This window comes from Mastigoproctus giganteus, chromosome 11, assembly GCF_048544385.1.
Source record: "Mastigoproctus giganteus isolate SK-2022 chromosome 11, ASM4854438v1, whole genome shotgun sequence".
In the NCBI taxonomy this organism is placed as follows: Eukaryota; Metazoa; Arthropoda; class Arachnida; order Uropygi; family Thelyphonidae; genus Mastigoproctus; species Mastigoproctus giganteus.
The window spans coordinates 73,388,751-73,414,229 of record NC_143585.1 but is presented as its reverse complement, the minus strand read 5'-3'; the positions used below and the strand labels follow the sequence as shown (position 1 = coordinate 73,414,229).

General features: G+C 35.2%; 1 protein-coding gene across 1 annotated transcript in view; it reads right to left on the bottom strand.

Moving 5' to 3' along the window:
• LOC150078125 (uncharacterized) overlaps positions 1-25,479 on the bottom strand; it is a 281,371-nt gene that overhangs the window by 183,987 nt on the left and 71,905 nt on the right. Inside the window, exons 3-5 of the mRNA XM_090384470.1 lie at positions 24,287-24,358; positions 8,112-8,183; positions 2,582-2,719 (exon numbers count right to left, since the gene is read on the bottom strand). Coding sequence (XP_090240596.1) covers positions 2,582-2,719; positions 8,112-8,183; positions 24,287-24,358 — 282 coding nt within the window. The remainder of the gene's footprint in view (positions 1-2,581; positions 2,720-8,111; positions 8,184-24,286; positions 24,359-25,479) is intronic.

The following is a 25,479-nucleotide window of genomic DNA, read 5'->3' as shown; positions in this document are numbered from 1 at the left end:
AGAAATTATAACAGCGTTTTTAAGTACATAATTCCTAATCGTGGTCAGATGCAATAAATGAAGATGCTCACTATCACTCTGATGTTCTAACCACGCCATCACCTCATTAACGTTTTCAAGCACTATTAATTTCATTAATTTCCAGTGCTTTTTTCCTTAAACAAATCATCCACATTATCTTCTGAGTTATTCCCTGCATCACTGGCCTTCAGTTTGTCAATTGTCTTCCCACTGTTCACAAAGGCTGCAAGTTCTTCCTCACTCAGGCAATGCATAACTGGAACTTCTACATCCATCTCAATCCAAGCAAACAAGTCATATGCTCCAAGGATGCTAACAAGTATATTACAAGCAGCCTTTGCTTCTTGTTCTGAAAATGCTGCTAATTCGATGTTATTATTAGTGATCTGGATTCTTTCCAATACATTTTTACCAGTTTAAAATTGCAATTGAGCTTACTTTCTCCCATACTAATCCAATATTTTATGCAATGTCTTTCAGTGTTAATGTTTTAATACCAGTTTCTGCTGTTTCACACTGATGAGAGGACCGGAATATGGCAAAATCATCATGGGTCCATGGAGCCAGACTGCCAGGGGTCAATAATGAGGCTAGTGGTGGCAGCGTAATACTGTGGGGTGTGTGTTTCATGGTGCACAATGGGCCTCTTAATACCATTGGAGCAACATTTTACTGCCAAGGTTATCTGGAAATTGTTTCTGACCAGGCACACCGCTTTGTGGCTGCAGTATATCCATCTGTGAATGGGCTCTTCCACCAACAGGATAAATCAGTTCTGTACAATTCTGGCCTTGTGAAATGGCCAGAATTGTACAGAACTGATTCAAGGAACATTAGCAAATTCAGTCTACTGCAATGGATTCCTAGTCACCAGATCTCAACCCAATTGAGCATCTATAGGATGAGGCAGAATGAGTTCTTCAGAGTAGAGATCTGCAACCATCCAATTTGGAACTGTGGAAAACAACTGAGTGAACATGGAGCAGCAACCTCATGGCATGCTTTCAATGTCTCACTGAGTCCATGCCACAACAAATCCAAGCTGTTCTGAAAGCTAAAGGAGAAAATAACAATCATACTCTCTATCAGGTAGGTGTACCTAATAAGGTGACCACTCAGTACAGGGATGTAATGACTAGAACGGTCTTTAAATCTATTCAGCTAAAATTCTATATCAAAAAGTAGACTCTCTTTTACCTGGTATTACCACAGTTTGAATACAGAAATCATATTTTGTTTTTAACATTAGGAGGTTTTCTTTCTTAAAAATTAATTTCCAGATTTAAAATTTTGAATTAGCCCTTCCATTTAAAAAGTAAATGTTTTAAACATACTTTAAATATTATCAAAGATTTGGTTTAAATTTGATGTTCAGATTTAGTTTGATTCTACTTCAACTTCAAAATCCTATTCATATACATTAAAAAATTACACATAACATATTTCAGAATTTTATTAGTTGCATCTAAATTAATTTAGATGCTACTAAACTAAACTAGCTAAATTACAATTCAAACTGACAGATCTGATAAATACAACTATTATATGTTCACACCATAACTATATGTGCACATATTAAATGATCAAACATTTCAGTTGAAAATAAAACACCTGTTATTGAAACATTAGATAAATGTTAATGTTTATCTAATGTTTCACCAGTTACTGAAATAAGATAAACATTAACATTTCACTCTTAGAAATAGACTAAATTTGCATTTATACAACAATCTATAATGAAAATTGAGAGGCAATCCCAATAAAATAAACATTAAGCTAAAATATATATAATAATAGTACTATAAATTTTGAGCTAAAAATAATTATTTATGAGAGTAGTTTTAAATGGCAAGTAATTACATAGTATGTGATGCATAAGTGATAGAAACTAATCATAAGGAAACAATTGTACCATGCTTAATCTGCACTAATTTCCAAAATGAAACTGGGTGTGGCTAACGCACACACACCCCTACCAGAGTCCATAAGACTAAGTAATGAGATGCTTTAAACCTGCTTCTTCAAAATAGTGCCATAGATGGTAGTGAGAAATTTCAATGACCCACTTTCTTAATCTTTAGAAACAATTATTAGTTAATGCAATCAGTTTGCTTACTTTCATGTTCTCATTCATATCTTTGTATAAAGGAACAAATAAAATTCGAAATGAGGTAATTATTAAAAAAAAAAGAAGTGGGTGTATAGCTCTATAAAATTAAAAATTTATAATTCCAGAATAATGCAAAAAAAAAAATATATATATATATATCTATATAAAAACGAAATATAATAATACATACAAATTAAAATAACAACATTTTCCTATGATATATACCTGTAATTAAAGTACAAAGCAATGGGCATATCTTTAAAAAAAAAAAAAAAAAAAAAAACTTTTGTGTCAATTTATAAATCGTAACAGAAAAGCTTTAATTTATGAAACAGAATATTTAAAACAAAGAATAAAAATTATTTAAAATAATATTTATATATAATAATGCAGACAAAGTACAATAATAATAATTAAAATAAACAATAAAAAAAGGCAAAAGTAACTTACAAATGTTGTAGCTTTGCAGAATTATTGAAAATTTCAACAGGAATACTGACTAGCTGATTATGGCTAAGATCCAAAGTTTGCAGATTTGGATAACATTCCAGAGCTGAAGAATTAATCCAGGAAATTTCATTCTGTTGGCTGAAAGAATAAAACTCAATATTTAGGTTTCCAAAAATATAATGAGAAACTACTATGCTTGTATAAAACTTTTGAATCCATATTATTTTATTCATATTCTTTTATAAATTATAATCAGATGCTTAGATGGTAACAGTTAACTCCCAAACAAAATTTTCTTTCTTGGATTACTTAAATGTATAGCACAAAAACAAACCTGAAACACAATAATTTGTTGAAAAACTAAATGAAAGGAGATGCTGCTTTAGCTACTGAGGAGTAATATTTGAAAACCTAAGTAGACTTTTCTATTACTTAAAAATTACTGATTTTTTTTTTTTCCTGCTACAATTAATAATGCAGTTATTACTTGTATTTATCTGATAAAGTAAGTGAAATTCTTGATTACTTGGCCTTGAAAATTGCTCAAAAACAACAGTAGAAGCAGGTGAGAATTTTACAACCACTGTTCAGTATTACTGCATTAATAAATAAGAATGACATAAATGTTGTTAAATATTCTTTTATGTAATTCCAAATGAGTATAATTAATATTACAAGTGTTTTTACCGTCTGTAAAAATTATAAATTTTTAAGGATACAAATGTATTTTATAACATAACTGTATAACATAATACATAATGTAATTTTATAGATTAGTATATACTGCTGTCACATACCGTGGGAATAATGTGATGTCGTTATTGCACTTATGTAACTTAGTATAATATTTTTAATTTTTTTAATTTTAAAATTTTAAAAACAAAGCAGTCAAACTAGCAGGGGATTCTCTGGCTCAGGGACGTACAACGGTGAGCACACTGAGAAAAATTGTGAATTAGAGCTAAAGCTGAAAGGATCTAGAATATTGCCAAGGCATTACAGGAGAAAGTACATTATGAGAGCCTTGTAAATCAGTTTTACCCTGGAGAGCTTGTGCAAGGCTTGTACGGTAGATTTTTCTTGGCTGTTTTATATGGGCAAATATATGGGCTGTATTAAGATTACTAATAGCAAAAACCAGTGCTCATACACTAATTCTAGAAGTATAATAAATAAATTTGATAAATCTGAAGTACTGTTGAAGTCAGTCAGTCGAGATCTCAGTCATTTTTTTTTCAGGATTTGAAATACCAGTATTGATACAAAAATACCGGTTTTTCGGTAATAATTTAAAAAATAATTGTTTATGATTTATTCACATAAAGGTTATAAAATCGACAAAAATAAATCACTGATATTACAGAATTTGTAACAAAGGGATTACAGAAACCTGAAAATGTCATGAAACTGTAAGACAAAATTTTACAAATATATTTCTCTTAGTAAGTATAGTGTGTGGAAGTAAAGCACTTAAGGAATAACAAAAACATCATTATGGAAATATTTCCATTAGTGGGAGTAGGCCTGGTAGGGTACTTAAGGAATATGGTAAACAATGGTAGGGCAGATGTGGAAGGATTAAAATTAAAATCTTCTGAACAATAGTTTATTCCCTCTATTACACCGCTACTTGAGGATGCGACACTTAGTGCATTTTGGGAAAGGGCATCAGTATGAAGCAGTTCAAAGGTATCGTCAGCAGGTGATCTAGAAATAAAAGGTGAAAGAGTTTCTTTGTGTGGGAAAAACATTCTGTTTTTAACACCAAAGGAAGAAGAGCAAGTTTAAATAACAACACAATGATTGGGTCAGGTTTAAATTAGATAGGAGGAGATATGTAAATTAAAAGGAAATAAATAAGGTTCTTGCACCAAAAGAGTGGATTGTGGTTGTTGTTTGGAGGGGTTGCAGACTTGCAGTGGTAGTTCTGGGTTCAGTTCAGGGTACAGTTCTAGGAGTGTCACACTATATAGTGAAGAGTTCCGCTAGGCATGTTCCTGCTAGAAGTTAATCCGGAAGCTGAGTAACAAGTCAGTCAGATAGTGACCTGGCTTCTACTACTGCTGTAGTAATTTCCTTCAGTATTAACAGAGAACTGTTCTCGAAATCCCGAAATAAGACAGTGCTGGAAGAGCTATACGACAGAGTTCAACTAAGAAGAAAGACTTCACCACACTCCAGAAGGAATTCCATCGTGAAAGAGAAGGAACATAAGTCCTCTGAACTGTGTTGTATAGGAAAGGGTGCTTAGATAAAACTGTAATTATTTTTAAAAAAGGGAAGTTGAAGGAAGTTTTAAAGTTCAAGAAATTACGAGAAATTTACAGAAAATGTTTAGTATTGAGTTGGTTTATTGGTTGAAGTTGTAAAGAAAATTGATACTGCTAAATTAAGAGATATATGGAATTGTTAGTATTAAGTTAGCTTGCAGATTGCTGTTGTGAAGAGAATTCATATTGCTGATTAAGAGAAATATCAGGAAGTGATTAAGATTGAATTAGTTTAGTGTTTGCAGCTGTAGAGAGAGTTGATATTGTTAATTGAGAGAAATTTTATGGAAATGATAGCATGTATTAACAGATTAAATGTAAATGAATACCAGTTATGTATATACTTGCAAGCAGTTTTGTATGATAAATGACTTTTGTTTTATAATATTTGTGCCACTGCTCAAGAGAAACTGACAACTCACACACGTACGTACGTACGTGTGTGTGTGTGTGCGTGTGCGTGCGTGCGTGCGTGCGTGCGTGCGTGTTTTCAGCACTATATGTAAAAAAATACTACATAGAAGCTATCAATGAGGAATTGAACCAAACCAAACAGCATCAGAAAAAAAATATTGACTATGCATAAAAAACTTAAAATAAAAATAGACAGGATGCAATACCCTTACATATATTGGATACCAAAATATCACAAAGTGCCAACAGGAAAAAGATTTATTACATCAGGCAAAAATAGCTATATAAAGTATTCCAGTAAGATAATGGAAGATAAATTAAAAGACATTACTAATGAAATAAAAAACACCAGAATTATCAACGACAACAAAAAATATTTGGACTATATCACAAAACAAAGCAATAACATAAAAAGTATTTACACATACGACTTCAAAAACCTCTTTACAAGTATAGCACATAGCAATTTAATAGAAGTACTCCTGCTATACTTACAAAAATATCACAACATCATAAAATGCAGCAAACAATATTGGAATGACCTCGTCAAACTCTGTGTCAAAGGCAACTATGTACTAATGGGAGATAATACATACATGCAATGCAGGGGGGGATAGCTATGGGTTCTAGCAGTTCATGCTCCACAGCTAACCTTTACCTGCACCATATGAAAGCAGCATCACAGACAATATTACATTTTACATATTTATTGATGACGTACTTGTGATCAACCATGACAATTTTGGCACAGTAGCACAGTATATTTACCCAACAGACTTAACCATTGAACGGACAAACCCGGATAACAACCAGTAAGCTGTCTTCTTAGACAGCAAAATTGCTATCAACCATAACGAAATATATGGTTGATATATATTTCGTTATGGTTGATAAATAAAATACCCACCTAATACAGTAGGTATCATATAAAAGCAGCCATATACGCAAATATTAGAACGTACCACCCTAATGTCAACCCACATACATTCATAGAAAATAATCTAAAAATACCATAGCATTTAATAAAATTCCCCATGTTTATACTGTTTTTTGCGCTCAGACGAGGCTCGTCATTTGACCACACTACAACCCTAAACAAAAATTTCCCCCCCAAGATAAAAATAATAGAAAATATCACCTAGTAAGAGGCTGTATATACGTATATAGCCATACCAAAGGACATATACGTGCTGTTATGCCTTAGAAAAGCGTTACAGGCGCAGTCCGAGGTAAGGCAAAAACAAATGTACAAATAACTGTAAAAACATATGTAAATCCCATTGTAGGCATATTTTATAAGGAATTAACAGAAAACCAACCACACACAACCAAATAAACCCCCCCCCCCACACACACACACTAGCATAGGATGTCGGGGCCTGAGGCTAATGCACCAACACGACACAGTATAAAGTAAGTGCGACTGCACAGTAAAAAGCTTCGCTACCTATATAACAATTAGAAGGCAGGAAATAAATCCCTTTCTAATCTGCAACTTCATCAGGACAGTAACAGTAGGTAAGAGCCTTCACAATATCAGATACTTACCCTTTGGGCTTTGTGTCCCCTATCACAGTTTGCTGTAGAGAACGATCATAAAAATTAAACTAAAATAAAAATAAGTAAATGAAATATTTTAAATTTAAAATGTAAATTTGAAAAATTTAAATTTAAATTTAAAATGCAAAATTGAAAGTTAAATTAATATAACAAAAAGGCAAAACTGGTATAGGGACAACAGAAACGGGTAGGTATGAGACATTACATCAGATGGGCTGTCAATCCACTCAAAGCCCCCGAAGAAGTAGGGGATTGACAGCCACGTGATGGAATGTACTATCACGTGGCCGTCACGTGATGGAATGTACTATATTATAATATATGTAAGTAAATGTTTGTTGTTTGTTTGTTATTTGGTTTTTAGGAGCATTAGCAACTAAGGCCATATTGTTCCGGGATATGCGGTGGTCATTCCCTAACCTTTCCGCATCCTCCGTATTTGGTGGTGACGGGCTCGAACCCTGGTCTAATCAAGAAGCGTGTGCTACGCACTGCTGCTCCTTCCCACCTGGCTATGGAGGCGTCTTGGTTGGCACATAACCCCATTTTTCCCATAGGGCCTGTTGTTTATATTACACGATTTTGCATTGCACAAGGGTTTCTAGGAACACAACTATCATGCTATACGAGGACTGACTGTACTCAGCTCAGTAAATGACACAGTCTCAGCAATAACCCCCAAAAACGTACTACACAGAGTCCCTCCAGCCACAGCCACATTAGAGGCAACAAAATATATACCACCTGATTCAAAAGCCCCCTATCACCAATAGGGACAATCTGGTAGGTGGCCTGCAAAAACCATCTTAAATGTAAGGAATACTGGATCTTGATGATGCTTGTCATAACCTCAAAAAACATGACTGAAAAGAAGACCATATATTTCCACCACTTCAGACCTCAAAGTGGTGTTACTGTACCAGATGATGAGAGTCATCCACCATCTAATATGATATATTTTTGTGTATTCTCATTTACAGTAATACAGAATAAAGCTTAATTTATTACCATCAAAGTAACTTATATCAATTAAGTTTTGTTAATAAACTCAGTCTTAACTTTATTATGAGATGTCTTATAATAATCATGACACTCTGACAGCCCCCCATTAAAGTAAATATGCACACAGTTTTTCTATTTTCTGAAATATATATTAGCACATCCACCTGTTTACATATAATGGCTTTTTCTGGAGGTGTACAGGCAGACATTCAAACATGTGTACATATATATTAACATAATATTCAAACAAACAAACTTGAATTTTAAAACATTTTTCTACTTACACTGACAAAATTATGAGAGATGCTCGAACACCAAGGCTAGGAAATTCTGTAAGCTCGTTGTGATTAAGATTTCTGTAAATGTAAAATATGATGAACACAAAGTTAATAAATTTAATACATTTTAAAATCTGTTTTCAGTACAAAAAAAAAAAAAAAAAAAAAGAATTTGATTCTTTTAAAATTATCTTATATTTTCAAATCATTTCAATACTGGAAAATCAAACTGCAAGCTGAATTCTCTGATGGCCAAAGAAAATGGGATGAACACAATATCAGAAAAGCATAAGTACTGCTTTAGAAATTTGAAATTTCTTTGCTATTACACAGGAAACATTTTAACTGAACACTAAATAAGAAGCAAAAAAGGGAAAAAAAGTATTTTAAGATTTTTATCTTTTAAGTAAAATTGGTACAGTAACTTTCTTTCATTTGTTCAATTTAAAAAATATATATTTTCAGATTATCTTTTAAGTAAATTTAGTACAGTAACTTTCCTCCACTTGCTCAATTAAAAAAAAAAAAGTCCTTTTATAATGTTGTAAAGTTGTACTTATGCAAATGATTCATAGCAACTAAATTCACTGTCAGAGGATCAGCTTGCAATATGATGCTTTAGAACAGAGATAGGCAACCTTTGTTCAACTATAACTTTGTGCATAACTGATTAAGAGGAAAATCTTAATCAGTTATGCACAGTTAGTAAGGATTTTGGACTAAAGATGAATATGGCTAAAACAAAAGTAATGATGAACAAGTATGCCACAGAAAGGGAAATAATGATTGAAGGAGCAGTAATTGAAAAGGTGGAGTCATATACTTATCTGGGACAAGTTATTAGCTGTAATAATGATAAATGGCTGGAAGTCAAGAGAAGAATAAATTTTGGATGGATAGCATTCAGGAAATATGGTCACATACTGAAGAGCAATATCCCAGTTTGTCTGAAACGTAAAATAATGAATCAATGTATACTCCCCACCATGACTTATGGAAGTGAAACTTGGGCACTCACCAAAAAAATGGAAGAGAAGCTAAGAACTACACAGCGAAGAATGGAACGAATTATATTGGGAATCAGACTGTTAGATAAGAAGAGAAACACATGGATTAGGCAGCAAACTCAAGTAAAGGACATTCTTATCAAAACTAAAGAACTAAAATGGTCTTGGGCAGGACACATAGCTCGAAGACATGATGACAGATGGACTAAGAAAATAACAGAATGGTACCCAAGAGGAGCTAGAAGAAAACCTGGAAGACAAAGGTGGAGATGGATAGATGAAATTCATGAGTTTTTGAGTAGTAAATGGATGGCCAGTGCTCAAAACAGAAGGAACTGGAAAGTTGCTGGAGAGGCCTTCATCCTGCAGTGGATTGAAAATGGCTGATGATGATGATGTTCAACTATAGGCCAGATGAAAATTTTTTAAATTTTCATGGGGTTAGTGGGGAGTGCAGTTATATGTATATATAATACCCTTCAAAAAGTACCTACATGCACACTGGTTCACACTGACATCACATTTACTACAATAGCATGTCAGTCTCCCTTTGGCTGCTATGACATAATCCACCCTCCTGGTTAGGCTTTCCACAAACAAATGAGAGGCTGAAGATGGTATAGTCCTCCATGATACTTCCTCTGCAGAACAGTGACCAAATAAGCTACTAATGTGTAATACACTGCCATGACCCTCACCCAATGCTCCAGTTCTACCCAAAGTGTTCCATTACTAGGTGGTAGATGACTCTCATCAACCAGTGCAATACCACCACTTTGCTTACTGGAGGCTTGAAGTGGTAGAAACCATGTTTAGTTTCCAGAGCTAAGTTCCAGTCAACCATTCCCCATCTCTTCCATCATGCAATATGACTGAAGACTTTTGAGATTAGGATGAACATCATGGCGAGATCCAATCTTCCTACATTCCAAGGGTACAGCTCTAAAACAGTGTTCAAAGACTGGCCGCTAGTTAGTACACCACACCGAACCTATTGGTAACCCTTTAGGAGGCTTCCGGATCTGATAGTGTATAAACTTGCTACCTCTACTGTGCCAGATAATGAGAGGAGGTAATCTGAGTAGTGTGTATGCGGGGGAACATTGTCGAGGCCACGTTATGTCAAGGATCTGGGTATATTCTTACCATGTGTACGCCATATCCAAAAATTTCATTACTTCATACAGCATGCCCCACCCACTTTTTCTTACTATTGAATACACCATGAATTGTCAAACTAATAGAGTAAGCTTATCTGCAAAAAGATCTAAACCTCCCAAATACTTCCTAGTTCATTTCACAAATATACGTGGTCTCAATTCTAATCTCAACAATGTCCATTTCCACTTGCAGTCTGCCAAATCCCATGTACTTTTTCTGACAGAATCTCATTTATCAGTTAATTCAACTACTGCTCATCTCAGTTGCCCAAATTATTCGCTGTATGATTCCATTCGCCACAAAGGTGGTACTTGTGCATATGTCCGTTCCGATATTCCCTGTCAGAGACTTGGTAATTTGGAATCTCCACTTTTCGATCTTCTCTGGCTTAAAATCACACTCTACCTCATTGTGTCAAATTCATCTGTTGTCTCTACCGTTCTCCCAACTCCACTAATCACTTGAAGCTCTTTGACTTCCTCTCTTTGCAACTTGACTTTCTCCAGTCCAACTTTCCTAACAGTGAGGTAATTTTCCTTGGTGATTTTCATGTTCACAACTCCAGCTGGCTTCCATTTTCTAGTCACACCGACCCAGCTGGTCGAGATGCTGAGGCTTTTGTAATTACTAATAACCTTGCGCATATTGTTCATTTGCTTACCAGAATATCGGACAATCCTAAACATACAGCCAACATGATTGATCTTTTCTCGCAAACAACCCTTCTAAGTACATGGTCGAAGTGAGTGGTCCTTTGGTGATTGTGTCTACTCCAATGGAGCTTTTATCTCATGGCTATTCCCAAATTCGTGTTGTTTGGCATCACAAGGATGCAAAATGGGATGACCTGCAAGACTTCTTTTCTTCTTTTCCTTGGTTGGATTACTGTTTCAAAACTTCTGATGTCAACATTTCCTCAGATCGTGTCAGTGAAATTATTCTTGTAGGAATGGAATCCTTTATCCCACACTTCACTTTAAAATCTTGTCCTTTATCTAAACCTTGGTTTTCCAATAAATATGCTGAAGCTGTTCAAGAGAAGAACATTGCATATCGTAATTGGCTTGTTTTAAATTCTTCAGTTTCATTTTCTGCCTACACCAAAGCTTGCAACAATTGTAAAGCAGTTATTAATCAGTCCAAACTAGATTTTGAACAGGCTAAGAGTAGAACACTTGCTTCTTGCCCTAATGGTAGCCGAGCATTCTAGTCTCTTGCCAAAGCTATTGGCCACAACTTTTGCCCATCTCTGCCCCCGCCCCTGTCAAAACCAGATGGTTCTGTTGTCACTTCAACCAAGGATAAAGCTGACCTGCTAGCATGCCATTTTTCTTCCAACTCATATATTAATGATCTTGATAAAACACCTCCCACCATTCCCAACACGCTCCATTCAATGCTTCCTGTGGTCTTCTGTCAAAAGGATGTCAGAAGGATTTTGATGAATCTGGATGCTAAGAAAGCACTAGGTCCTGATGGTATTTCTCCACTTGTTCTCAAAACCTGTGCTCCTGTTCTTTGCTGACTTTTTTTCACTTTCTTATTCCAAACGTGTTTTTATTTCTGCTTAGAAATTTTCTCATATCCAGCCAGTTCCTAAAAAGGGTGACAAATCCCTCCCATCCAATTATCATCCCATTGCAATTACTTCTACTCTTTCTAAAGTAATGGAGAAATCAATTAACTGCCAACTCTTAAACTACCTAGAAACCTTCCATCTGATCAACGATTGCCAGTATGGATTCCGTCAGTGTTGATCCACTGATGATATTTTGGCTTATGTTATCCATTTATGGACAAATTCAATGGAAAAGTTCGGTGAAACACAAGCAGTTGCTCTCAACATCGCAAAGGCTTTCAATCGTGTTTGGTATAAAGGTCTTCTAAACAAGCTTTCATCTTATGGTTTCCAACTGTTTTTTGTAACTGGTTATCCAGTTTTCTCTCTGTTTGCTCACTGACGGTGATGGGATGGTAGATGGCTCTCTCTCTCTTCTAACTTCTCCACTAATGCTGGTGTCCCTCAAGATTCAATTCTTTCCCCCACTCTTTTCCTCTTGTATATTAAAGCCCTTCTTCCATTGACTGGAAATCCTATCCATAGTTTTGTCAATGATAGCACATTGCATTCCACTTTCCAGTTTAAGAAACCTTGCCCTGCTCAATCAGCTTCAACTTCTCAAATATCCGCTACCAATTCCTTGAATGCCGATCTCCAGATAATTCTCCAGTGGGGCAAAGACAACTTAGTTGATTTCAATCCTTCTGAAACTTAAGTCTTGTCTTATCTCGCAAAAAGGATTCTTCTGCTCCTATGCTTATCTTTGGTGACACTCCGATTTCTAGGCAAAATGCTATATCTCTTTTGGGGATTACCCTGACTTCTAATCTCTCTTGGCACAAGCACATTATAAATATTGCTTCCTCTGCATCTAAAAAACTTTGTGTTCTCTTTCGCTCTTGGTGTTACTTTTATTCCAAACAGCTGTTCACACTGTACAAATTGCAAATCCGCCCTACAATGGAATATTGTTCCCACATCTGGGGTGGTGCCCCCAAAACCTCTCTCTCAGACTTCTGGATTCCATTCAGAAGAGGGCAGTTAGGTTAATTAATGACTCCTCTCTAACAGAGTCTTTCCTCTTGCTGTCTCATAGACGTACTATTTCTGCTGCATGCCTTTTAAACGGATACTTCCGTGCTCACTGTTCTTCTGAATTGGCTTCTATAATTCTCGCTCTCTCTTTCAAAACAGTCGAAACACATGCCGCCACCAGCCAACATCCATTTACTGTCTAACTTCAAACTTACAGAACCAACTTTTCATCTTCCTAGTTTATTCATTCAACTGTCGTTTTCTGGAACAACCTTCCTTCATACGTATTTCCTGAAAATTACGATCTACAGAAGTTCAAGTCTAGTGTCAATAAATATTTTCTTTCATCTTTTCAACCTCCAACCCAAGCATGGTACTAAGTACTATAGGTTCTAATACCTCTCATGTTTGGGGTTTTGAATTTAAAAAAAAAAAAAAAAAGGTTTTAAACGGGTCTCTGCAATGGCCATTCCAACTTATGTACTTCATGTCCATGAATTGTTCCCAAAGAGCAGTATGGTATCAAGCATTATTCTGTTGAAACAAACATGGGTCTATACCAAAAACCTGCCACATCGCTGGGAGCATGGAATTGTCCAAAATATTAAGGAAGGTATCAGTATGCGTGGTTCTCTGCAAAAAAAAAAGGTCCTATTAAAGGTCCTAGGTCACATTTTGAAAAACAGCCCAACACCATAATTCCACTTTCCCCAAATTTCATTTTTGTCACAATGTACTTCAACAGCAGATGTTCTCCAGGCATTCTCCACACATTGGGTGCACCAAAATATGTCACTTCATAGAACCAATCTCCTCTGCTCTGTAGACAAATTACAGCATTTCTTACAACATGCAGGGTGAGGCTGTTGACTGTAGTTGCTGATGTTTTTTCATCTGGCTATGTCCCACTGCTCTCCCATGAAAACCAAGGTTGTGAAGCTCTGAACATAGTTTGTTCATATAGACCTCAAACCCGCTGTTGATGCCTTAAAACTCCTGACTGGTGATTTGTGGGGATGTCTGATGAGATTGTCATAATACTCTTTTGAATATTCCTGGTCACATGGAGTGAGCTTCCATGGTCTTCATGTGTAGAGCTGTATGGTACTTCACTTCCATTTCATGATAACATCATCAACAGTTGAATCTGGATGGTGTCCAGGGGCATTGAACCTTTTTTTTTTTTTTTGGCTAGCAGCCAAAAGAGATAAAATGCCAAAGGTCATGTGCCACACTAAAATAACCCATGGCTCCAAGACTAGTTCCTCACCGTTTTATGCACTTTTCAAAACAGAACTTATACATTATCTATGTTCATACTTACACAGGTTTTTCTTTTTTTTTTTACATTTAATAATTAAATACAAAAATCCAATTATTACATAATATTAATATAATAACATTCCTATTATATGGTTACAATAATATTGCTAAATTCTGAAGAAGATATATAAAACATGAGAGAGCAATATAAAAAAAATTAAATATGATTAAAAACAGATATTTTGAAAAGTCAGTGTGTAATTATATTTTGTGACACCCCTTAGTTTTAAATATGAGGCATAACACTTGTAGGCTGCCTACATGGCTACACAATGTGAAGGAATAGGTTACATGATAGCTGCAGATTAGACAACCGTGGTGTAGACTGTCAGCAATTTCACAAATCAACCAACAAGCCAGTAATGTGACATCCAACAATAACACCCTTCTCAAAATCAGTATCTCAGCTGTACTTGATATGATGAGAACTATCTTGTCTTCCTTATATACCAATCTAAATCTCTTGTTTATCAGGGAAGGTCTAAATGGACTGTGAAAACAGGGGTGTCTGGATACTTTTTTGGAGAGGCTAACTGCCTGTACTTTTGGTCATATGGTGTATGACCAAAAGTATTTGAACACATACAAGTAATTAGAAAAAAGGCTTTTAATTCAGATACCTAACACATGACAGGGCCTATATGAGAGCCTCAACTGTCCTATGCACACTTCCTACCAACTTTGGTGTATGCTGGTTGGCATCTGCCTCCATCCCTTCTGCAAAGCATTGCCACAACCAGTTTGGAAGAAAGCAATTTTCGCTACAGCCTAATCTGGTGCTATCATTCATCTTACAAGTGTTCAATGGATTTAAGGTCTGGGCTCTAAGTCAAACAGTCTAATTTTTCAACAACACTGTCTCCAAACCAGTCATGTAAGCTTCAGGCTTCCTTGTACCATATGGCTAATAATAATAATAATAATAATAATAATAATAATAATGTATAAACCTCGGGGTATGATATGAAGTATTGTTATGCTGATGCTGAAAATGCATATTTCCATAGTGCTGCCAAAGCACAGGTGATGCAAAATTGTCCAAAACATCCAAGTAGATCATCAACATTGTGGTTTCAGACACTACCACCATTAAACTTTCTGAAACAGCCCAATGTCATTAGACTACCTCCGCTGAACTTCGTAGTCAGGACAATACATTCCAACAGGCAATCTCCATAACACATCTATCAGAATGAAATACTATGGCAAGATTTGTCACACCATAGCACATTCTTTTACTGTTCAAGTCCACAAGCACTGGGAGCTATATTCAACTGCTCTACATTGGTAACTGTGATATTTGGTTAGGAAATACCTATACGCAGTTGATATTAATTAAGGTAAATATTATAAAGACAGTCTTATACCACATGGAATGGTAAAAAAAAAATAGGTTTTTATTGATACCTACACTGAGTTGCATTAACAACACATACGTAATAGGGCGACCTTTTGCCCATAATACAGCTCACACATCTCGGCATGGATTCTACAATGTGTTGCAGGGTGTCCGGCAGTAGAGCTACCCCTGGGTTGCACAATGTGTACAGTAATACCTGCACATTGTCAGGTGGATGGTTTTAACATCAAATGTCCTTTACGAGTAAGTCCCAAATATGCTCAATTTGGTTAAGATTGGGCGAGTTTGGCAGACATGGAAGGATGGAGAATTCAATTTCATGTTACTGAAACCAGTTAACAACCTCCGGGCCCTGTGTCATGAAGTGTTGTCTTGTTAGTAGATGCCAGAGATACACTGTCATCGTGAAGAAGTGTACTTGGTTGGTGATAACAGAAAGGTAGGCATTGCTATCAATCAACAGTGATCAGAAGACCCAGGGCATGCCATGAAAATAGTCCCCATGAGACAGCCACACACGGCTGTCTCGTGTGACAGGTGGCATTCATGTTGCTTTCTCCAAATGCAGATATGCTCATCAGCATGATAGAGTTGCAAAGGAGATTCATCAGACAAGGTAACAGATTTCCACATGTCATTGATTAATGATTAAGTGTTGTGCTAACATGCAAGGCTCAGTTTCTTTTATCTCACAGTGGGCATGGGTATCCATGACAGCCGTCAACTGCCAGTCTATAAAAGCTAATGTCTGGTACATAGACTATATGCCAGACATTAGCTACTCCATCTTGCTATTCCTACACTGTACTGGGTGGTTAGCTGGGCCACTGTGCTGCATTCCTGCTGTGTTACGAGATGAGATACATGATGCTCACCATGGGCATTGACCACACATGGCTGTTTCATGCATGACGGTTGGCTGGTTGTTTGAATGTTACTAATCCAGTCACAGAGACTCATAACACCACAGAACAGGAGCACTTAATTATGTTGGCTGTTGTCAAGATACTGGTACCTGCACCACCTTACTCCCACAATCATTCCACATTCAAAGTCAAAAAGACCTTGATATGATCCATTCTTCCCCACAGACACTCAAAAACTGATTGCCATGTGTGCGAACTACAATCTTATATCAGCCACTCTCAACTTTAAACCTACACCAGTGTCACAGACCAGTCTATTCCTATACAAGGAGTTTTGATAATTCAAAGTCAACTCAGTATATGTATATCATCTACCAGCACAATATCAACACTAGATTGTTAGCCAGGAAGGTTTCAGGATTCTTTTCAGATCCAACATCTAACCTTCCAGGATGTAAGTTAAGAAAGAGAAACTAAATTTGATAAAGGGTAAATTACAAATTATTTAAAAAATACACGATCAAGCTCCTAAAAATTCCGTTTCAGAAGGTACAAAATTTAATGGATAAAACAATGATGATCTTTCACAGCCTAATCCTATCTATTTGGGATCGTGAATCCTTGTAAACCATTCCTTTCTACCTTGATTCAAGTTGCCTCTAAACTTTGCATGTTCCTTTTCATGACCTCTAACTATGTTCTCTTAGTTGTCTCTGCCTCATTTACCCTCCACTCATAAAACAATAGTATTTAAGAAAGTAATTTTCGTAACAGAGAATACTAATTACATAATGAGTTTAAATGCATAAAGGTGGATAGTTTTCTCATACATTAAGTAGTAATCCAATATTACACATTAAAAATTAGATTAAGTGCATATAATAAGGTAAGAGGAAACTAACACATCCATAAATAAGAAGGGGCTATTAATTACTTATTTACTAATTATAAATAATTAATTACTTATAATACATAATGAGTTTAAGTGAACCAGCTGTAAATGCACACATATAACAGCAACTAAATTATACATTATAAATTGCGTAAAATGTATATAATAAGGTAAGATGAAAATAAGAATGAAGATACAGTAAACCCTCGATTTAACAGACTAATAGGGGAGAAGGGGTGTCCATTAATGCCAAAAGTCCGCTAAATCGAATGTAACCTGAGAGGGGGAATTTTTTATTGTTCTTAATGTAAAAAAAAAGAGCTTTAATACAATATACAGTACTGTACAATATAAAATTATGTTGCAATTTCGCCTTTGATTTACGGATATCAGAAACAGTTTGTTTTTTTTGTTTTTTTTTACACCGTAAATTTCACAAACACATGCTACTGAGATGCCTTGTTCTAATTTCTCAATTAGCTCTAATTTCTGTACCACATTTAAGGTCAATGCTTTCTTTTAACTCCTCTATCACTTGATGCCATTTTAAATTGTAAGGATTACAAAATTATTTAATAAATAAAGTCAATTCAGAAATCACAGAAACACTCTGTATACAACCTGATCGCACAATAGCTTGAGGCAGACTGAAACTGAAACAAAGTGAGTCCGTATGCCTGCAGTTTATTGTCCAAAGTCATGTTCAGCTCACAAGTCACCACCTGCTCTTATATGTTATCTGTAATCTGGGAAAACAGCTATTTGAACACGTTTTCAGAAAGAATAAAAAACAATTTTATAACTATAATTTCATGAATTTGATTATAAAAATAAAAGTAGGTAATTATCAAAACAAAAATTGAAATAGGTAATTATTATTAATTTTTAATTAATAATAACACTGAAATTTTGTATAACCTAAAATAAAAATAATATGGTCGAGATTAATATGTACATTACTGTATTATTATTTGTCCAGTCCGTTAAATCAAGGGTTTACTGTAGTGCCTTCATTATTATCTTCACTAAACATCCAATATTACTTACTACCTATCCTTATTAGCTGATGACTTGTTCCCTCTATTTAACACAGACCAATAATTAGCATTAGCTCCATATTAACTCTTTCACATGAATTTGCTTCACGTAGGTGGGGTCTCCATAGTGAAGTTTCAACACTTTTCCCACCTAGTGGGCTCCTGGGCCATTTTAACGCGTGGGTGCACCCAGCCGATGCCAGGGGCCTCAGCCTAATGGGGGCCTCGCTTAGGGTTAGGAATGCAACTAAGAGAGACCCAGAAAAAATTTAAAACAAAATTTAAACTGAATAGGGGCCACATTTGGAAATTCGCCAGGGGCCTGAGAGTTCTTAAAACGGCCCTGGTAGGCTCTGTGGAGCAAGTTTCTTTATGAAATTTTGAAGTTTTTGTAAAAATAAAAATTTTGTACATATATGCTTTTAAATATTGATTTCTTCTTATTTTGACTTTATTACCCAGTATTATGCTAAAATTACTGCCAAAAATCAATATAAAAATTTTAAAAATTAAACTCATCTTTACATTTTTTTTGGAACAATAATAACCTCAACATCTCTTTATGCATCACTTAAATTAAATTTCATCCAGAGAAGTTCAGCTTTTGTAAATAAACTACATATATATATATATACTCTAGAAAAATTTCAGCGTCTGTCTACTATTACATTAGGATGGTCTTTTGACAGTTTAGCAATCATCTGCTGAAAGAGGCTTTCTTTTATTAGAAAACTAGGTACTGTTTTCCTCTTATCTTATTATATGCATTTACCCAATTTGTAATATGCAGATTAACTTGCTACTTAATGTGCAAGAAAAGTATATCCATTTAAACTAAGTAGTAATTAGTATTTGTGTAATATTAGGTAATAAGTAATTTAATATCGTCTTCTTATTTGGGGATGTACTGGTTTTCTTTTATCTTATTACATGCATTTAACCCAAATTGTAATGTAAACAAAGTGTATCCATTCAATCCCATTATGTAATTAGTATTCATCCAAGAATTAGCATTGTACTAGCATTGCTTTATCCAACAGATTTTGTACCATCTGTAAAAAAATAATAGTTTTAGGAGCATAAAGGAAGGCTAAGAAGAAGAAAGAAGAGAGGATGATCTATCCTAACTCAACAAGCAGCATACTTAATGGGAAAAGAAGATATATATATATATGAGGGGGGTATCAAAAAGTTTGTACCCTTATCTAGAAATAATAGCCCTGGAAAGGTGAAACTTCACAGGAGCTTTAATCCTTTTCTATGTACTCTCCATATATATAGTAACACATTTCTCCCATCTATAGATCAGATGTTTAATGCCTTCATCATAGATGTCTGCACTTTTTGCCTGAAACCACGAATTACTTCATTAATGACTTCCTGAGACGAATCAAAGTGCCATCCATGCAATGGTTTCTTCATTTTTTGAAACAAGAAGTCGACGGTGCAAGGTCAGGAGAATAGGGTTCGAAAGGGCACTGGGCAACAAAGTTGGTGGTGGCAGCAGCCATATGAGCTAGTGCATTGTCTGACAGAAGACGGACACCTCTGGTTAACATTCTGCACCCTTTCACCTTCAAAGCATCATGTGACTTTTTCAAAAGATTTCTGTAGTATTCTCCAGTAAGTGTGGAACCACAAGGTAGGTAATATGTCAGGATAACCCCTATTCTGTCAATTAGTATTCTGATATCTGTTAAAATTGAAACATAATTAACGCAAAGGGAACAGAAATTTACCATATCCACTGAAATTTTAAATTTCAATTCCCTAACATTCTGCCAATTCCCTGACAATAGTTCTCCCTGATAATTCTGCTTCATTTTCAACAATATGCAAAAAAATGTAAAGAGTCAGGTTGTTTTATCACAATTCTTCTGCTTGTCACATTAAAGCATCCAGTTCCCTTTGGTTTCTTTAATACTGAAATTACAAAAAAGCAGAAATAGCAATATATACTGGTGTTCAAAGAAAGTGCATCACTTAGGTTGTTGTTATTTGGTTTTTAGGAGCATTAGCAACTAAGGTCATATTGCTTCAGGGATATGCGGTGGTCATTCCCTGACCTTTCTGTATCCTCCGTATTTGGTGGTCACGGGCTCGAACTCCGGTCTAATCAAGAAGTGAGTGCTACGCACTGCTGCTCCTGCCCACTTGGCTATGGAGGCACAGCATCACATAAGAATTTCACATTTCTAACTCTTTTTCACATTGGTATGCTACATTAATGACTAGCATCACAAATAGAAATATAAACAAAAGATATCTGTTAATAGTTAAGGCAAAGATAACTAATATTTGACAGGTGCGCTCAAAATATTCCAAAATGAGCATTTGCAACCTTTATACAACAATTATTTGCTTCAGTTTATCCTTTTAAATGGAAAACAAAATGAAAAGTTTACCAGGTGCAAACTAATATTTAGTTGAATTGCCTCTGGCCCTGATGACAGCAGCACACCGTCCAGGCATTCACAAGATCAATTCTGAAGATAATCAACTGACAGTTCATGGTTCCAAACACGAATTATGGCTTCCCGAAGTTCATGAAGGGCCTTTGGTTTCTTTCTGGCAACTGCCGATTCCGCACGATGCCAACAGTTCTCTATAGGATTCAGGTAATGTACCGTTCTTCCAACCATTTTTTCACCTATAACAAATGTAAACACATTACTGTCAAACCTATAATGCAGAAATGAAGCTAAAGTAACTACAGAAGTGCCTACTTACATTTTTTACCCGATGACAAGGAGCAGAGTCATCCTGAAAGATGCAGCTATTGGCAAGTTTGAAATGATCTCTAATGGTTGGCAGCAATCTGCCTTCCAATATAGCCAGGTATCTATTGGCATTTACAGAACCTTTTATAAACTGCAGGTGACCTACTCCACGATACAAAATGTACCCCCATATCATTTGGCTGGTAGGGAATTTCACCGTAGACACCATAGTCTGGATGGTATCTTCACCACGTTTACGGCGAATCGTTTGTCTCCTATCAGAGCCTGCAGGTAGAATTTCTTCTCATCCAAGAAAATAACTGACTCCCACTGCTCGGGGGTCCATTTGACATGCTCCTCACACCAAATTAATTGGCCCTTTTTCATCTTTTGTGTGAGGAGGGCCGTCTTCTTAGGACGACGGGCTACAAGTCCATTTTTGAAAAGGTGTCTTCTGACTGTCACTACACTTGCTACCACTCCTGTATGTTCTTCCCATTCTCTTTTCAGCTCAGACATAGAAGCTTTATCGTTTTTAAGACACAAGCGCTTCAAAACACGATCCTGTTTTGGCATAGAGACTCATTTGCATCCGGTTCCTTTTTTCCTATCAGCAGAACCAGTATTCTGAAATCTACTTACTGTCGACTGATTACAAGAAACTCTATAAGCAATATGACGGGAAGAACATCCTTTCTCACTAAAAGCAACAATAGCACTCTTACTTCATGGCGTCGACTGCATGTAACTCGCCATCCTGACACAAGCAAGGAATGACTGCAACTCTTGCAGAGCATGCTTATACAGCTGAAAGTAACAGCTGGTGCAATATTATGTCATCACCTAAGCGTGTCAATCTTATCTGATGCAATCTATAAAAAATATTGCCATATACTTATGTTATTCGGAAAACAATTACAATTTTAAGGGAGGATGCACTTTCTTTAAACACCAGTGTAATAAAATCCTATATCTTAGATGTGGGAATGTTCTGTGATCATCCCACTTCTAAAATATTTAATTCATATGAAATAGGTATTGGACAGACAACTTGAGTAGTCGAGACCCGCTAATTTTCGTAAAATCAGACAAATGCTAATAATTTATTGTAATTTTTCCTTGTAGAGGATCTGCGATCTCATTATGGATTTAAAATAAACTCTGTGGATTTTTTTTGAAAAGGGTAAGTTGGGCTATTTTTGGAAATTTTAGAGGAATATTATATATTTTATTTTGAGGCAGAAGAATACTCTTACCTGGGGTTTTCTTCAGGAACGGCTGCATCCGGGTGAGGTGTAATTTAGAAGGCATTGAAATTGCAATTATTTGGAAGGAGGACAAAGGAAAAATCCAGCTTTTGTCCTAAATCCTTGAATGGGGAGTAATTGTAGGCATAAAGGGAGAACTACTCTTTTCAAAAAAAATTCCACAAAGTTTATTTTAAATCCATAATGAGATCAGATCCTCTACAAGGAAAAATTACAATAAATTATTAGCATTTGTCCGATTTTACGAAAAATTAGCGGGTCTCGACTATTCAAGTTTTCTGTCCAACTGTCTAATATTAAAGTTTCGAGACTTTAGGACCTCCACATATCTTTTTACTCTATGAAATAGATATATGAGCATCTATGTACTATATATTTGGATTTCATCACTATTTATCAAAACTTTATCCTACTATTGTATGAATGTCTAATTTCTCCTTTAAAATTCACAAGAAAATTGACTTTTCATTTATATATTCATTAGTCCTTAAAGAACATATAGTAATATAAGCATACCATAGTTCTGAAGTTTGGTGCGATAGAAAATTTTGAATTTCATTTTTGAAATAAAGCTATCGATTTAGGCAAAATCACTGACTGTCGATCTGCTAGAATTTTTTTTTTTTTCTTACCTAGTATTATTAAATATATATGAAAAGAATTTTTAATACCTTGATCATTCAAATACATGCTGGTGTTAGTAATGGACAAAACATGCAAGGAAGTCAGGCTTTTACTTAATTTTTTTTTTTTTTTTTTATGAAGCCCCCCAAACACGAGAGATGTTAGAACCTATAGTACTTAGTACCATGCTTGGGTTGGAGGTTGAGAAGATGAAAGAAGATATTTGTTGACATTAGACTTGAACTTCTGTAGACTATAATTTTCAGGAAATGCGTATGAAGGAAGGTTGTTCCAGAAAACGACAGTTGAATGAATAAACTAGGAAGATGAAAAGTTGGTTCTGTGAGTTTGAAGTTGGACAGTAAATGGATGTTCACTGGTGGCAGCATGTGTTCGGACTGTTTTGAAAGAGAGAGCGGGAATTATAGAAGCCAATTCAGAAGAACAGTGAGCACGGAAGTATCCATTTAAAAGGCATGCAGCAGAAATAGTACGTCTATGAGACAGCAAGAGGAAAGACTCTGTTAGAGAGGAGTCATTAATTAACCTAACTGCCCTCTTCTGAATGGAATCCAGAAGTCTGAGAGAGAGGTTTTGGGGGCACCACCCCAGATGTGGAAACAATATTCCATGGTAGGGCAGATTTGCGATTTGTACAGAGTGAACAGCTGTTTTGAAGAAAAGTAACACCAAGAGCGAAAGAGAAAACAAAGTTTTTTAGATGCAGAGGAAGCAATATTTGTAATGTGCTTGTGCCAAGAGAGATTAGAAGTCAGGGTAATCCCCAAAAGAGATATATCATCTTGCCTAGAAATCGGAGTGTCACCAAAGATAAGCATAGGAGCAAAAGAATCCTTTTTGGAGAGATATAAGACAAGACTGAGTTTCAGAAGGATTGAAATCAACTAAGTTGCCTTTGCCCCAGTGGAGAATTACCTGGAGATCAGCATTTAAGGAATTGGTAGGAGATATTCGAGAAGTTGAAGCTGATTGAGCAGGGCAAGATTTCTCAAACTGGAAAGTGGAATGCAATGTGCTATCATTAGCAAAACTATGGATAGGATTTCCAGTCAATGGAAGAAGATCCTTAACATACAAGACGAAAAGAGTGGGGGAAAGAACTGAACCTTGAGGGACACCAGCATTAGTGGAGAAGTTAGAAGACAGAGAGCATCTACAAGATTTCCAAAATTCTGAAATGTCGGGTCAAATGTTGTCACTGCATTCTGATTTCCACAAATCACTTTTTGAGAATGTGATAAATAAATACAATTAATAGTAGGTAAAAAATATATTCTATAACAAAATTAAAATTAATATTACTTACAATTCTCTTAGAGATGTTAATGGCAAAAATGATGAACTATTAACTGTATACAAGCGGTTATCACTTAGATCTCTGTAAATAAAATTTTCAAACAATGAGCATTTAGTTCAGATTATTTTACATAATATGTTATTTAAAAATATTTTTATTATAACATCCTCTTCAGAATAATAAAAATTGATCTGAAATAGCTATTCTCAAATGTAGGTTGAAACATTTTTGGGGGGATGGGGGGGAATTATGGTAACTGTCAAAAAAAAAATTTTTTTTTTTTTTTTTTTTTATACTGGGAATTACATTTCTTACCCTTATTGGTAGAGGGATGGTGGTTCAGAAAAGCAGACAACCAAGAGGAGTTGCAAAATAAAAAAGTTTAAGAATCACTGCTTTAAAATAATTATTCAAGATAAATATACAAACATTCATTCAAGAAAAACAGATCAATGTTATGGATAAGAATCCAGAATAACACTAAATCTACTTTACTCTTAGCTAAACTCAATTACCCATACAAAATTATATATTTTTTAAAAAATTTAAAATTCCTTCATGTTTTTATTAGGTGGCACTGTGAAATATGACATCAGATGCCAAATGTATTCATAGCATAATTTTGTTTTTACTGAACTGTTAGGCACAGTTTACTCTCAGTTATCTGATTCAATGAAGGGAAAGCATGGATGACCCAGACAGCACCACAAATAATGAAAAATTTATTGATGCCATGTTCTTTACAGTAATTTAAAATACTCTACAATAATTTCTGATAAAGTAAATTATATAGAATCACTGTTTACATAATGTTTATAAGTACAGGATGATAAAAATTGTTAACTGGTTATCACCAATTTTTTTCTGTCTCCTTGTTTCATTTACCTTAAATGAATAAAAATTGTGCAACTTAAATTTGTGGGGCAGTACAAAATCATCTCACTGTTTTAGGTAATAGAGTAGGTCACCAGCATATTAAAGCACAATGACCAGTTCATTACAGACAGTACTACAAGTAATGAACTGATCAGTTACACAATCTTCTTCTTCAACACTTGAAGCATTGCTGCATTAACATTAGGCAAGTCTACCAATAGCAGAAACTTCATAACCCAATTCAGAATCAACCATATACAAACACTATTCTAAAGTACTGAACACACAAATAGACTTGTCCAAAGACAAGTCTAAACACTGAAGGT